The following is a 15,087-nucleotide window of genomic DNA, read 5'->3' on the forward strand; positions in this document are numbered from 1 at the left end:
AGGCTTAGAAATCAAGAGTCAAAGGTTTAACCAACTGAACTACTCAGGTGCCCTGTGACAGGTTAATTTTAGAAAAAAGGTTAAAGGAAGGAAAGATCCTTAAATATTTCATTTTAATTTAAAAAATATGTACATTCATTCTCTAGTCTTTGGATGTGGAACCAAGGACTTTTCTTTAATTATGGGTTTACCTTTCCTTTCTGATGAAACTATTCCCCTAAAATACTGTTTAAGATTTCTGGTTTCAGTTTCTTTAAAGTGGAGTGAAGACTTAAAAATATTTGCAAAGCCAGCCAGGTGCACATTCTATCTAGCTTTATGCTTTCCCCCAAGTTCTTATAATTGTGTTGCCCACTCCTCGTTGATTGCAATTTTTTAGGCATCTAGCCCTTAGCAAGTCTTTTCAAAGCACCGGACTCAATTTAAATAGGAGCTATAATTTCCTTTCACGCCCATGTTTTGGTTTATGTATTTCATTAAAACTGCAAATTACTGTAACAAGTACAACTAGAATAAGAGGTTTGGAAACAAGATTAACTCTTTTTTTTTTTTTAAGATTAACTCTTTACGAACATAAAACTCAAGAATCTCTAACCATAAATTAACACTCAGGTTTATTAAGCAATCTCTTATGAAACTTTTTAACATGAGTCAACTTAAGTATTGTTAATTGCATCCACTGAAATAGTCAAGCCCTTCCAGCCGGCGTGGTCCGGTGTGGGAGTCCCTAGCCGCTGGGCGGCTGCAGAGTCTCACAAAGGGGCTGGTCTGCATGCTGCAAATGCAAACTACGTGCCAGATTTCAAAGACTTTGTATTGAAAAGAGAATGTAAAATTCTGGGACAATGACTTGTTCCATTGATCCTAAGTTGAAATATTATTTTGGAAATACTGGATTAAATAACAGACATTGTTAAAATTACTTCCACTTGTTTTGAAACTTTTTAAATGGGACTAATGTTTAATTTTAAGTTACAAGTGTTGCTCATTGTATTTCTGGAATGCAGCTCTGTTCTAGATGTGCAAACATCCTTTATTCAACAGGGAGGTCATCTGTGAAGTTCTACTTGAAACAATGAATCAGACCTTCTTTTTATCATCTCTGTTACCTGAATTCAAGACATTTAGAGTAGCCTTTCAGAGTACATCTTTCTAAGCGGACTTACAATTCTTTATCAAGGGTCAGTAAACAATGGTCCATGAGCCAAATTTGGCCTACTGTCTATTTTACTATGTCCTGCAAACTAAAAACTGTTATTGTGTTTTTAAATGATTGGTGGGGGAAGGGCAGGAGAATCAAAAGAAGATGAATATTTGGGGATGTGAAAAAATTATATGAAATTCAAATTTCAGTATCTATAAACAAAGTCCGATGGACCTGCGGCCAAGCTCGGCTAGTACCTTCCCCCTAGCCGCAACCTCCTAGTTCACGAGGGCAGAGTGGAGCACTCCCAGCAGAAACGAGAGTACTGCAAGGTCTCCAACATTGACTCTCCGGCCTTTCCCGGAGAAGTCTGTGGACCCCTGCTCTTTTTTCATTCCTTAAAGCTCAAGGGCATAGTTAGCTGCATTTACAGGATCTGGTGAAAGAGTGAGGAGAGAGAGCTGTATTTCCATTTTCATCTCCACTAGAGATGAGTCTGGATTTCCAGCTTCTTAGCCTGCTTCTACCATAATGTCCTTGACTCAGAAAAGTGTTTAGAACCCCAGCTTCTGGGATTGATTTTGTTTGTTTCTTTTTTGCTCTGGGAAGTGTTCCTTTTATTTCAAACATAATAGGGTGGGGGTTTTGTCTTTTTTTTTCCCCCTGGGACAGGTTTTCCACAGATGTCATCACGATAAACACTCTGAGACCCGCACCACTGAAAGGATAACGCACAACTTGACTTCCACAGTCTCGAGGGTTCTAGCTATGACACCCATGCCGCCCCCTCTGAGGGCCTGGGCACTCACTTCTCTTTCAGTGTCCCGCCTCTAGCGATAACACATTCTGCTTTCTTTCCAACCCTCTACTCACTGGCAGGACTGTTTCTCCCCCCACGGCTTCTTAGGTACCTACCTCCGTTGACCCTGTGAACGCAATCTTGTCTATGCCAACGTGAGACGCTATTGCTGCCCCAGCCGTTGGCCCGTATCCTGGCAAAATATTGATGACTCCCGGTGGAAAGCCAGCCTAACAAAACAGAATTGGAGGAAATGTGGCTTGTGAAAGTTGATGAAGCACATTAAATCGGATATGCCCCAGTAGGCCCCAGCCACAAGGGGAGTGGGAGTCACTCCTAAAGGTTTCCCTTACCTCCTTGATGAGGGCTCCCATGTAGAGCGCGCTGAGCGGCGTTTGTTCTGCAGGCTTAATAACTACTGTATTGCCACAGCAAAGAGCCGGAGCAATTTTCCAAGCGAACATCAGCAGGGGGAAGTTCCACTGAAAGGAAAAAACTCAAGGTTGATAAATGAAAAAATATTCCTCTACCACTTTGTTTTCAAGCTGGGACTGCTCGGATTCCTCAGACGACTCCTCAACATAAATCTTGTCCCACCACAGAGCATAGATGTTTGGAGATTTTAATTCCTTCATGAAGAAGAGAAGGGGACTGGCCTTGAAAATCTCTCCTTGGGGCACCTGGGTGGCTCAGTGGGTTAAAGCCTCTGCCTTCGCCTCAGGTCATGATCTCAGGGTCTTGAGCTCGAGCCCTGTATCTGGCTCTCTGCTCCGCAGGGAGCCTGCTTCCTCCTCTCTCTCTGCCTGCCTCTCTGCCTAGTTGTGATTTCTCTCTGTCAAATAAATAAGTATTAAAAAAAAAAAAAGAAAATCTCTCCTTTTCTCTCGGTTCAGCAAATTACTGTATCCCAGTGACCCACAAAAAGAAATCTCCGGGTGAAAAGGGAGTCTCTGTTTTTTGCTTAGTTTTGGTTGGGTTTCTCATTGTTGTCATTTTCTATGTTTTTAAAACTAGACTTTGGTTCCAGTAAGTTCTTGGGCATGAAAACTTGTTCTTGCATTTGTGTTTTTACACCAGAAACTGCAGACGGGTTGGAGAGAACTCGTGTGGACGAGCTGGAGGAGAAAACTCTGGCTGTTAAGTCCATGTGTACTGGGAGGAAGTCCCTTTCCTTCATATGCACGGATGGTCACAAAGCACACGATGACGACAAAGAAACCTCTGATGAGTATGCAAAATTGTTCACTTGTCTCCTTTCCATTGCAAACTAAACACATGGGATGCTGAGAAATACTGGGGAGTATCTGAATTCAGGGCCTAAGATGGTTTCAACAGATTCTGAAAAGGATGTTAGGCTCGTATTGTCACATAAGCACAAGGATGAACCTGAGTACCATCAGGTGTTGTTGATAATTTCATTAAGAAAGAAAGCAGAAATCCGGGTCCCCTGGCTCTAGCCCTCGACCCAATGTGTTTCTGCCTGAAGCATCTCAGCGGCCACCCGTGAAAGATTCTTACTGGCCTTGGCAAGCTTGCAAAAATATACAAGTGTCTTGCCTTCACCAAACACCCAATTTCTTTTCCCCTTGGTTGTTTATAAACTTGGGAGTCCACAGTGATGTTTTAATTCCATCTACAGTATATAAATCTTGGAGTGCGGTAATTGAGCCGGAGCTGGCTGACAAGTGGCTCTTGTCCTGTCGGTGAAAGCTGGAGCTCTGAGCTTGCCTCCAGGAAGGGCAAGAAGAGCAAGGTTGAGTTCCCGCAGTGGAGGGAACAGACCTCACCCGGGGCCTGATCCCCAGCAGATTTCCCTAGGTGGGTTAGGAGCAGCAGAACTTAGCCCAACCTCTCATTTTCTGTCTCATTCTCTAGTAAATTTCACAGAAACCTGCAGCTTGTTGATCACTTAAAAAAACTAATACCTCTCAAAAATCTTTGTATCCACCCCTCCCGCCCCCAAAGCCAAAGATGACTTCCTCCTATATTTTGGAAAGAGAACACTTCTTGTCTCTACCGTTTAAGAGTTGAATTTGAGCCTCCCCCGAAATCCCTGCCAGAATGATTAGCTAGTACTGCTGGAAGATTCGATGATGTTTTATACAGTGCCAAGGCTGTGTATGAGAGAGAGAGGGGAAAAAAAGACAATGTTTAATGTTCCAATCCAAACACTAAGCACTACATCTATTTCCCTTTACAAGACATACAACAGCCCGGCATGGTTTCAATTATGACCGTGACGTTAATTGTACTGCTGTGTCTTCTGTAGAGTCTTCTATCTAGATTCTTGTGAAAAGAAACAGTGGGAAAGAATGGGATTAAGAGACCATATAAAACAATATGCCTGGAAAGATGGTGAGTCATAGTTCTAAAAAATAAACAAGCAAATATAACAAAGCATTAATTTTCCATAAGCAGAACGGACATCCATAACCAAGGACAGGTTATTAATACACTGGGCTTTGCTTTGCTTATTTTAATCATGAGAATTCCATGGCTTGAGAACTCAACTCCTGGTAACGGAGCCGAAACCCTATTAACCTGTTCAAATAAGCATTTGCGGGGAGGCTGTTAAAGATACGTCAACAACATGAGCTCAGTTTGTCCCCCACGCCCCACCCCCCTTAATGGAAAGCATACCTCACTGAGGTCCAGGTTTTATGTATTTTTAAGAGAACTGATTCAAATGAAAACAAATAGGAGGCGTGAGGAGATTCACTCACCGGGATGATCTGTCCACACACGCCAATGGGTTCATGTCTGGTAAAGGTAAAATAATCTCCATCTGAAAGAAATGCCCCCGGTCACTATCAGAGAATTTGGATGAGAACGAAAAAATGTAGAGGGAGAATTTGGGGGGTGATGGAAAAACCAGAAGTAAAGTTGAGAAAACACCCTACTCAACCGTGTAGGAAAGCTGGTGGAAGAGCTTATCACTCGGCACAGGGTGTCTCCAGATACGGCTCCTGGACACCCAGAGTACTGATGAGGGGCCCTCAAAGGTGAAATGAAGGACAAGTTTATGACACGAGAAGCAGTCTAGCGGGGAGGTGGGGGCAGGGGACAGGTGACGGGAGGAGGGGAGATGGGAACTGAAAAACATAAATACTTAACTAATACGTTAAGGGCTAAAATGGTACTTCAATGTATCTCAACATTTTAAATAACTTTCTGAAGTATTAAAAAAAAAACGAAGTATGGGACGCCTGGGTGGCTCAGTTGGTTAAGCCGCTGCCTTCGGCTCAGGTCATGATCCCAGCGTCCTGGGATCGAGTTCCACATCAGGTTCCTTGCTCAGTGGGAGCCTGCTTCTCCGTCTGCCTCTGCCTGCCACTCTGTCTGCCTGTGCTCACTCTGACAAATAAATAAATAAAATCTTAAAAAAAAAAACCAACGAAGTAAATGCTACATGGTAGGGAACTAGAAAAGGTGAGTCATACAGTAAGATCTTTTTTATAGCTGAATCCAGGCGACAAAACATGCTTTCTGGGCACCGGGGGAACAGAGACATATCCGGGACTCTTTCAAGAAGGCAAAAGTCCTCTTTAAAAAAGATTCCATCAAAACCCCCAAAGTTTCCACTCAAATTAGCCATGAAAATAAGGACTATTTAATAATCTGATTTTTCTCTATAAGAGGAATAGGCATTGGAATAATTACCCAGGAAATTCAAACCAAAATTTTCTTTAGGAAAATACCATTATGTTTACCTGATTTTATTTTTTAATTTTTTATACATGCATTATTTATTGAAACAGCCTATCATTAATGAATAGGTTGTTTCCAGTCTTTTGCTAATACAATGTTGCAATGAATTATTTCATCTTTATATACCTGTACATATATATTTTGATCTATTCCTTGAGGTGGAATTGCTGAATGAAATCATATGTTCACATTGAATAATAATAAATCTTTTTGACCTGACCTTCCTAGGTATTGTATCAACTTGTACAGCCATCAACAATGTGTGATAGATTGTATCAATAGCACTATTTTTTTTTATTTATTTAGATTTTGTTAGTTAACATGTAGTGCAATATTGGTTTCTGGAGTAGAATTCAGTGATCCATCACTTACGCACAACACCTGGTGCTGATCGCAAGTGTCCTCTTTAATCCCCACCACCCAGCTAGCCTATCCCCCCACCACCCCGTCCATCAGCCCTGAGTTTGTTCTCTGTCATTAAGAGTCACTTATGGCTTATTTCCCTGTCTCCTTTTTTTCTTTTCCCCCTTCCCATATGTTCATGTTTTCTTTCTTATATTCCAAATATGAGTGAGATCATATGGTTTCTTTCTCTGACTGACATATTTTGCTTAGCATAATACTTTCTAACTCCATCTGCATTGGCAAATGGCAAGATTTCATTCTTTTTGATGGCTGAATAATATTCTTATATATGATATAATATTTATATCATGTTTTATTTGAATTATTTTAAAAGGCTAATGACATAACCAAAAATGTTTTGTTCTTAGCATATGGTCCTACAATGCCAGTACTGGACAAAGTCTTTGCTTTTCCCTCAACTGACAACTGGCCACTTCACACGTATTTGTTTTCTATCTCAAAAGCTATCCCCCAGGAAAAGAGAAGACCCTTAGCTAATTCTCCTGAAGAGCATTATTCTTAAGGATGAGGATGAAGTAGGGGCAGGAGGACTGTGTGGAGTGGGGGAAGAGAAAGGATTTGATTGTTTATCACTGTCTGTCAACACAACGAAGCCACTTTTTATCACACAGAACTGTTTTAATTAAATTCAAATCTAGGCATTATAAAATAACTAAAGGTCTCTCTCTCTCCTGGACCTCTTCTCAGAATTCACAGCTATCTGTTGCTGTGCATCTTTTCAAAGAACTTTCTTTTTCCACACACAAGGGTATGCTGCATCCTTTCATTTCTCCCCAGCTTTTAAAAAAATGTAAATGTAGTCATATTATTCACAGTCTTCTATATTTTTTCTCACTTTTTTTTTTCATATATAGCTTAATTATTTTTTAAGAGGCTGAATGCTAGTCCATTGGCTTAACAAATACTTGTAACTACTATGAACTATCCTGAGGGACAGAAAGCTTGCCTTCCATTTAGGCAATTATAAATAGTGCTTTAGACGTGATCATTTCACATTATCTTTGCATATCGGTGGAATTTCATGGTCAAAGTGTAGGTTCATTTCACATTTTGATAAATACTGCCAAATCATCCTTCAGAAAATTTACACAATTTACAATTCTAACAACAACATAGTATTCTTTCCCCATCCTTTAACACTGGGGCTTTTCAAACATTTTAAGTTCGGTCAACCCGACAGGTGGAAAATGACTTGTTTTGATTTGTGTTTCATGTTATATGGCATGAATATCTTCTCATGTTTACTGGCTATTTTCAATTGTTTTCTTCAGATTTATATCTTTTGCTCTTTTCTATTGGGTTATTCAACGTTTTAGTCATTTGAAGAACTCTACGTATGTACAGTAAGGATAGGTCTTTGTCATGTGTATATGCGAAGTTTTTTCCTAATTTGGCTGCTCATCTCCAAATTTTGTTTTATGGCAATGCTTTAAATGAAAGAAATTAGGAAATAGGTAGCATTCAACAACTATAGGAAGGAAATTATTTTAGCATATATCCCCATTAAAACAAAAGTAGCCCAGATATGGAAACTGTCCACAGGACGACAATGAGAAGACGGAGTAATACTTCAAAAATCAAATCAACTCTCTTAGCTTTGTATGCAGACAACTAAAGCTTTTCATAGACATCATTTTTTACAAAAGTACAGATTCCTCTCTTTTTTCAACTTACAATCTCAGAAAAGGCTGTTGCTGCTGTTGTTGTCTTAACTATCGGTACCTTTTACTCCTTCACTTTGTGTGTATGTGTGGAAGATATAAATGGGATGTCAGGCTCTTCTTCCTGGAAGGTTTTTCCTAAGGAGCGGTAACCCTGATCACGAGGCTAGATGGTGTCATTTGCACAGAAATCCTTCCCAACTCAACTGTAACTGGGCTAAGGTGTCGGCTCTGGGTGCATCATCACAGACGACAGAATCAGAGTATCGTGTCAAGAAGGGGTGCAAACGGGCTGAGAAAAGGATGGGGATCTGAACTGAAGAAGACCATGGGCGTTTACTGTGGCAGCACATGCGGGAAGCTGGAGCAGTTCCAATGAAGCATGTCCCCCTCTGTTCTAATGGCTCAAGAATTTAGTTGTATTACATATATAATTTTATAGGTTCCTGAAGAAATGAAAGAGAAACAAAATGTAGGCAACATCTTACGAGATTGACCTCATAAGGAACGGAACTGACTCTATAATTGTGTCCCAAGAGAAACTGAGTTATGGGGAATGAGCACTTCCTTGGATGAACTGTCCACAGATCTGACACTTACCTAAAGCCTGGCAAAAAAAACAGACTGAAGAACCTTCTATCTCTACAGCTCCTCTAAGAGGAAAATAAAGAAATAAAGGACTTGAAAGTGCTTGAACTCTTCCCCAAAGAATGCTGGAAGAAAGAAATAAAGGGGCTTGAGCTCAGTCTGTATTCTCATCTGATCAGTGGAAGATGATCCCAGACACCCCGAGTCTGACCAGAGGTGCAGGGCAAAGATGAGAGTTATGCCTTCTACGTGTAGCTGTGGCTAGGGCTAATGGCACCACAGAGGTCCTTCAAGCTACACTGACCCTACCCTGAATCTCACCCAGCTGCCCCACTGTTACCCAAATGCCAATCACTCAAGAGACACCTTTATCACGTTTACCACGTCCAAGTACATCACTGTTACTTAACAATGTGTTAAATCATCTTTTAGAAATACATAAAGAGCTACTTGTTAGCCTCACCTTCAAAAAACTCCATGGAACAAGCAGTTTCAGGAGCTAACAATATTTTCTTCAAACCTAATAATTAAAATGAAGGATGCTCACTATTGACCGTGTAGAATAATCTGGCATGCTCCAGTGTCACGAGGACAGTGTGTACTGTGCTTCTCAAATTTAAATATGTATACAAAGCACCTCGGGGGCTTGTTAAAATGAAGGTTTTGAACCAGGGAGTCTGAGGCAGGACCTGAGAGTCTGCATTTCCTTTTTTTTCTTTTTTTTTTTTAAGATTTTATTTATTTATTTGTCAGAGAGAGAGAGAGAGAGCACAGGCAGAGGCAGAAGCAGGCTCCCTGCCGAGCAAGGAGCCCCATGCGGGACTCGATCCCAGGACGCCGGGATCATGACCTGAGCCGAAGGCAGCCACTCAACCAACTGAGCCACCCAGGCGTCCCGAGAGTCTGCATTTCTTCATGCTCCCAGGCGATATGGTGCTTCTGATCTAGGGACCACACTCCAAGTAGTGAGGTGCAGAGGAACCGAAAGAACAAAGAGGGTCCCTGGGTATCATGAGGACCTAAAGCAGCTTTACAGCTGCTGACTTCCTGTCTGTTTCTTTTACTGTCTGCCTCTCTGATGACTCTACTGATGTGTCCCAAAAGAGTGTAAGTGTAGGAGAATCAGATGAACCTTTTCAATATTTTACAAATACTAAAAAAGAACAAAAATGTGTCTTTCTATAGAGCTTAACAAATGATTTTCACATTCTTATTTCAGCTCAAAACAGCTTTATTAAAAAAAAATCGGGCAACAGTTATTATCAGTATTTTGTAAGTAGAGAAAAAATGGCACAGAAAGGTTAAGTCTAGAGTGATCTAACCTGGTTAAATTGTGGCTTCTGGACTTGAATCTGGGTCATCAGACTTCAAGTTCACTGCCCTTTGAAATATTACTGAAGACTCTTCTGGGAATAGAGGTTGGATCTGGGTGGATATCACAAACCACAGAATCAGAGTATGATGTCTAGGAGTGCCAAGGAAGGAAAAGGTGATAACTGTTTTTGTGAAGAGTGAAGATAATTGTTTGAAGATTTGTTGTGTGGACACAGAGAACTCACATAAACTTCAGTATCTAAGAAATAAAGGGAACATTGCAGAGCAACACCTCCTCCCCTCAGACGGGGCACCCGGAACTGAGTGCTTTTCTCCTCTTCATGGAAGCAGAGTCAACTTCAAGTTGGGTAACAGAGTGTTACTTCTTTCTCTCATATACCTAGATGCTACATAATGAGCACTCTTCTCTGCCTAAGTGAAACTTACAGCCAATTTTCACACCTTTTATGTTAATAATTCTATGTATATATGGCAAGATGACTTAAAAGGTGTTCCCTTCATTTCTCTAGCATTGTGCTATAGAGGGCTTCAACCGGATATAGAAAAAAATCTTGGGGACCCTGGGTGTCTCAGTCAGCTCAGCATCTGACTCCTGATTTCGGCTCAGGTCATGATCTCAAGGTTGTGAGACTGAGCCTTGTGTTAGGCTCCATGCTGGGCATGGAGCCTGCTTCATGTCCTCTCTCTCCCTCTGCCCTCTGCACCATTAACCCCCAAGAAGAAAAGAAAGAAAGAAAAAGGAAAAAGGAAAAAAATCTCCATACAAACTCAGATACTCTGTTTTAAGGCTATGATGATCTTAGGGCTTCTTAGGAAATAGGAGATATTACAGGGAGAGTTCAGACTCAGCAAGAAAGGACTGTATTTGAAAAGAATACGAGAAAAATATTATGGATTCCAAACTCTGACCCAACAAGTTAGACCATAACTACGGTGGAGAAAACTAAAGAAAAGGTAAGATACCAAGCCAGAAATACAAAATCACACCTGTAGGAATTTTATCTCTCAGCCTCTTTTCTTTTTCACTCAAAAAACTAAAAAATACAGGGCTAAAGATACTCTCTTGAAAGGAGTTTTAGATCCACCCAGATCCAACTGCTCTGATGTCTTTTATATTTGAATTTTTACAACTCATGAAGAATATAAAAATCTTAAATTAAAAACTTGATTATACCATGAATCTGGTTGACCTCTGGATCAAATTTTATTGAGCCATTTCTAGAATTATATTAAGAAAAGTCTTTGACCCCTAGAAATGAGGACTAGATAAACCCTTTTCTGTATCTGGGAAGTATCAAGCTACTGTTCTATGTTCTCGATGGGAACTTGTCAAACTACGCAGGAGAGACAGTAGTTACTTAATAGAACAACTTCATTACTTGAATTATTCCTTCAGCGTTATCCTTGCTTCTTAAGGCAGATTTTATCATTGCTTGGAATACTACTTCTTTTTTTTTTTTTAACAGAATTTTTATTCTCATAGGAATACCAGCCAATACCAAGTTCAAGTCTCTACATGAACTTGAGTATGTTTAGACAATATGTCAATAAAATCAGAAAAATCTGTAATGTGCCAGAAATTGAGGGGAAATTCCAGAAATAGCTTCCAATTACAATGCTAAGCATATTTCAAGAACTACAGCAAATTTTATATACTCACTAAAACTGAGTTTATTTAATAGCATAAAAATCTATAACACAATTCAGTGAAGGGAATTTCTAGGCTGTGTTTCGGGGAGTTAGTAACACTTGTGATGACCCCAGTGTTCAACAATTAGACCAGCTATACTGAGCTATTCCATTATGTCCCCTAGCAAATACCTATGTATTCCGACACTGAACAGACCTCACCGAACACTGACAGCTGTAATGATAAACTCTATAAATGCCTATGCAAACACTGAGACTTGATGTGAGCGAACATTTTTCCTCCCCGGACTCTGCTAGTAGCTTCCCAGAGGTGAGGCACGTGTTCCTGAGTCAAGAAGAGCTCCCAGCTCCACCACTACTCCATCATGTGCGCTTTGAAAAAACTGACTTCTCCACCTCAGATTCCTTGTCTGAAAAATGAGTAGACTGGCCTTGGGACCCCTTCGGTCTTCCTTCACCCTAACTTCTCAAAGAGGTGTGAAGCAGGCTTCACAACCTCCTGTCAACAGCAATTCACATCCCACGAAGGATCCGGGTTCTCTGTAGGTGGGCCAAGCAAACAGCTCCTCACTCTCGGTCTGAATGAACAGAGCCCTCACCATGCCCACTCTCCGTCAACAACACTAAGCTAGACTGAGCTCTCGAAGGCAATGCCTTGTGATTTGAGCCAATGTCTGCATGTTTTTAGCTTATTCTTTAGTTCAAAAGGTAAATCTGAAAGGGGGTATAGTGGAAAAATAATTACATATGACTGGGTAGACTGTTTAGCCTTTGCTATATGCTAACATATCATAAGGCCATTTTCATGTCAGAATTCAGCTTAAAGCATGGATATTTTCCCTGCTTATATATCACACAATCAATAAAATCACTTGTTACAGAGAAAAATCTTAAGTCATGCAAATCGATTAACCTCCATTTCTCCCAGTAAACTGAAAACAAGCTTGGATCCTTCCTCTGTCACAAGGAGTCTGTGGACGTGAAAAGCAGCAGAAGATTTTGATATAGATTAAAAACAATCAAAATGGGGAAAATAATATTCCCCCTGCAGGGCTGCTCTGAGATTAGAGATAATTTAATGGGCACAAAGTGATCAATAAATCACAGTAATGGTTATTATTTATCAGCATAATTAGGAGGTGCCATAGTAAAAGGGTCAAAGCTTAGGATTTATGCTCAGAAAGAACAGCTCCATTGAATAGCATGGCAGGAAATAAAAACCCGTGTTGTCAAGAGAACAACATTGAAACCCTTGTGAATCACACCAATACTGCATAACTCCATGACAGTGTCCCACTGTGGGCCTTGCGGGAGAGGGAATGGGGAGGGCTGGGAGAAGTTCTCCATTCACAGGGAGAAGCAGCTCTCCAGTAGAAGGTTCAAAGTGCTCATGCTGTAACCGTTTCTCTTCTTCTCAAATATCCTAAGGAAGGCTACAGTTCAACCGGAGGGGAAAGAAGCAGGTCCTTGCTCTAACAACCGATTATAGAATCAAAGTGCTTTCTTTTTTTTTTTTTTAAGATTTTATTTATTTATTTATTTGTCAGAGAGAGAGAGAGAGAGAGCGCACAAGCAGGCAGAGTAGCAGGCAGAGGCAGAAGCAGGCTCCCCAAAGAGCAAGGAGCCCGATGTGGGATTCGATCCCAGGACTCCGGAATCATGACTCGAGTGAAAGGCAGCAGCTTAACTGGCTGAGCCACCCAGGTGTCCTGTGAATCAAAGTGCTTTCTGTAAAATGCAGCTTTGATCAAGGCATTTGTCTATTTAAAAGACTTTAGTGACTCACTGCCACTTTGGAATACAGCTTGTAGCATGCTTTACCCTGAGCCCCACTGTCTTTTCCACCTGGCTATGTGGTCAGACCCACTGCCACACAGTACTGTCCTCCCTCCACGCTCTGCACAGGCTACTGTCACCACCCATGACGGTCCTACCTCCATCTTCACTGAACTGCCCTGCCCTTCAGGGCTCATGGTGTACATCCCCCTGCCTGCTCCAGGAAGTGAGATGCCTCTCCTGCAGCATCCCATCTGACTTCATGCTTCTACAGCTGAATAAGCCACACTGTATTGCAACCGCAACTGCAAAAATTGTCTACCTTGTTTTCTTTACTGTTCTTTGACCATCTTGCTTACTCATCTTTGTATATCCAGCACTTTACATGGCCAGGAAACATAGCAGGTGCTCAAAAACAAACAAAACACAACAAAACAAAAAACCCATCTAGTCAATGAATGCATGAAGGAAAGAGTGAATGACTGAGAAGTTTAAGTTGGTGCCTGGGAGAAGAGATGAAGGAAGAGTTCTTCCACTGCAGGGCAGATCGCCCTGCCTCCCTAAATGGGAAGGAGTGAAAGCGACAATAGCATAATTCTTCCCACTGTCTTTGGGTCTTGTCCTTCAGTGTCAGAGATACTAGGCTGGATGAACCACAGGATGTCCTTCAATGAAAACAAAGTAATCTTATATTTTGCAAAACAAAACAAAAGAAAACACAAAAAACCTTTCTGGTTTACTTTTAATGGGTGACAAGACAGAACTGTGCTTTTCATCCCCATATTTCCTCTGGAAGCAACAGTTTGGTATTTGCTGATTCAGTGTCCAAGCCAACTTTACAGAACATAACTACCCTGAATAACAAGAATCAAAAGTCAATTAATCTAAAAATCTGCTGAGGATTAAAGATTTCACCAGGGTAACTGGCCTCTTCATCTTCCTGTCCTGCTGGACCAAGTCTCCATAAGAAGAGGGTCTACAATGGCTTAGGCAGAAAGAGACTTGGGCTTGAATCTCAGGCCTGCCACTTAGTGGCCATGTAACCTTGTTCAAGACACTAAACCCTTGCTCTCTCATTTTCCTATCTGTAAAATGGGTACAATACCTTTTAAAACCCAACCTGCTTCACAGGATCACACACAGAATCACACAGGTCCTGTGTGTAAAAGAACATTTTACACAATCGAGTACTGTGCAAATGTAAACTACATTATTCCTTTGTATTATAATTCCAAATGTAAAACTACGGTATTTCACAAAGAAATGTATGTAACACAATAAAGACAGCAAGGTTAAAGACTATAACTTTCCAATATTCCTGATTTTGGTGGGAAAGCAGGGACAAAAGGAAGCTGATATTAAGTTACGGAGTTACAAAGGCAAACGTGAATGGACTGATTAAACACATTTGAGAATAAGTAAGTGACTAATAATGACTGCCCCCCCCTTCCCTGGCTTTCCCCTATCTCCCCTTCCCCCGGTTCAGTCCAGCTAGATTCCCTAAGCCCTGAGCTAGTTGGAGGGGCAGAGGAGCTGAATTCTTAGCAGCCTACAGTTGAGAGCCGCTGTACCTACACCTGGAATAGAGAGCAGAGTGGTCAAGTTCACGTCTGCCTCCAGCCTTCCTTCATCCGCAGGAGGCACTGCAGTGAGAGCTCTTCCTTCTCAAATCCCCACTAGCCTCCTGACTCTCTGGAGCCTCCCTCACCTGGTATCCCTCTAAATGCACTTTAAGAAAAATTAGGGAAACTAAACGTGAGTTAGGGTTTAAGAGAATACCTCTTTTCTCCTTCATGGGCTGAACACCATTTTGTGAGTAAACAGCCTTTTCGAAGTCCTGTATTTCTAACTCCTACATCAATGTCCTCATGATCTCCAAAGAGCATCAGATGAAAGCAGTGAGGCCTATGCACCAAACACCTCTTACCACATAAAGTAAAATAAAGCATCAAGCATCAGAGACTCCAGAAAATCTTTACCTAACAAGAGTGTTCTCTAAG

General features: G+C 41.1%; 1 protein-coding gene across 1 annotated transcript in view; it reads right to left on the reverse strand.

Annotated features, from left to right (window-relative positions):
- The window catches only part of ALDH1A2 (aldehyde dehydrogenase 1 family member A2), a 94,886-nt gene that overhangs the window by 34,934 nt on the left and 44,865 nt on the right, over window positions 1–15,087 (reverse strand). The window contains exons 5-7 of the mRNA XM_046010353.1: window positions 4,667–4,728; window positions 2,297–2,425; window positions 2,060–2,173 (exon numbers count right to left, since the gene is read on the reverse strand). Coding sequence (XP_045866309.1) covers window positions 2,060–2,173; window positions 2,297–2,425; window positions 4,667–4,728 — 305 coding nt within the window. The remainder of the gene's footprint in view (window positions 1–2,059; window positions 2,174–2,296; window positions 2,426–4,666; window positions 4,729–15,087) is intronic.

This window comes from Meles meles, chromosome 6 (assembly GCF_922984935.1).
Source record: "Meles meles chromosome 6, mMelMel3.1 paternal haplotype, whole genome shotgun sequence".
Lineage (NCBI taxonomy): Eukaryota > Metazoa > Chordata > Mammalia > Carnivora > Mustelidae > Meles > Meles meles.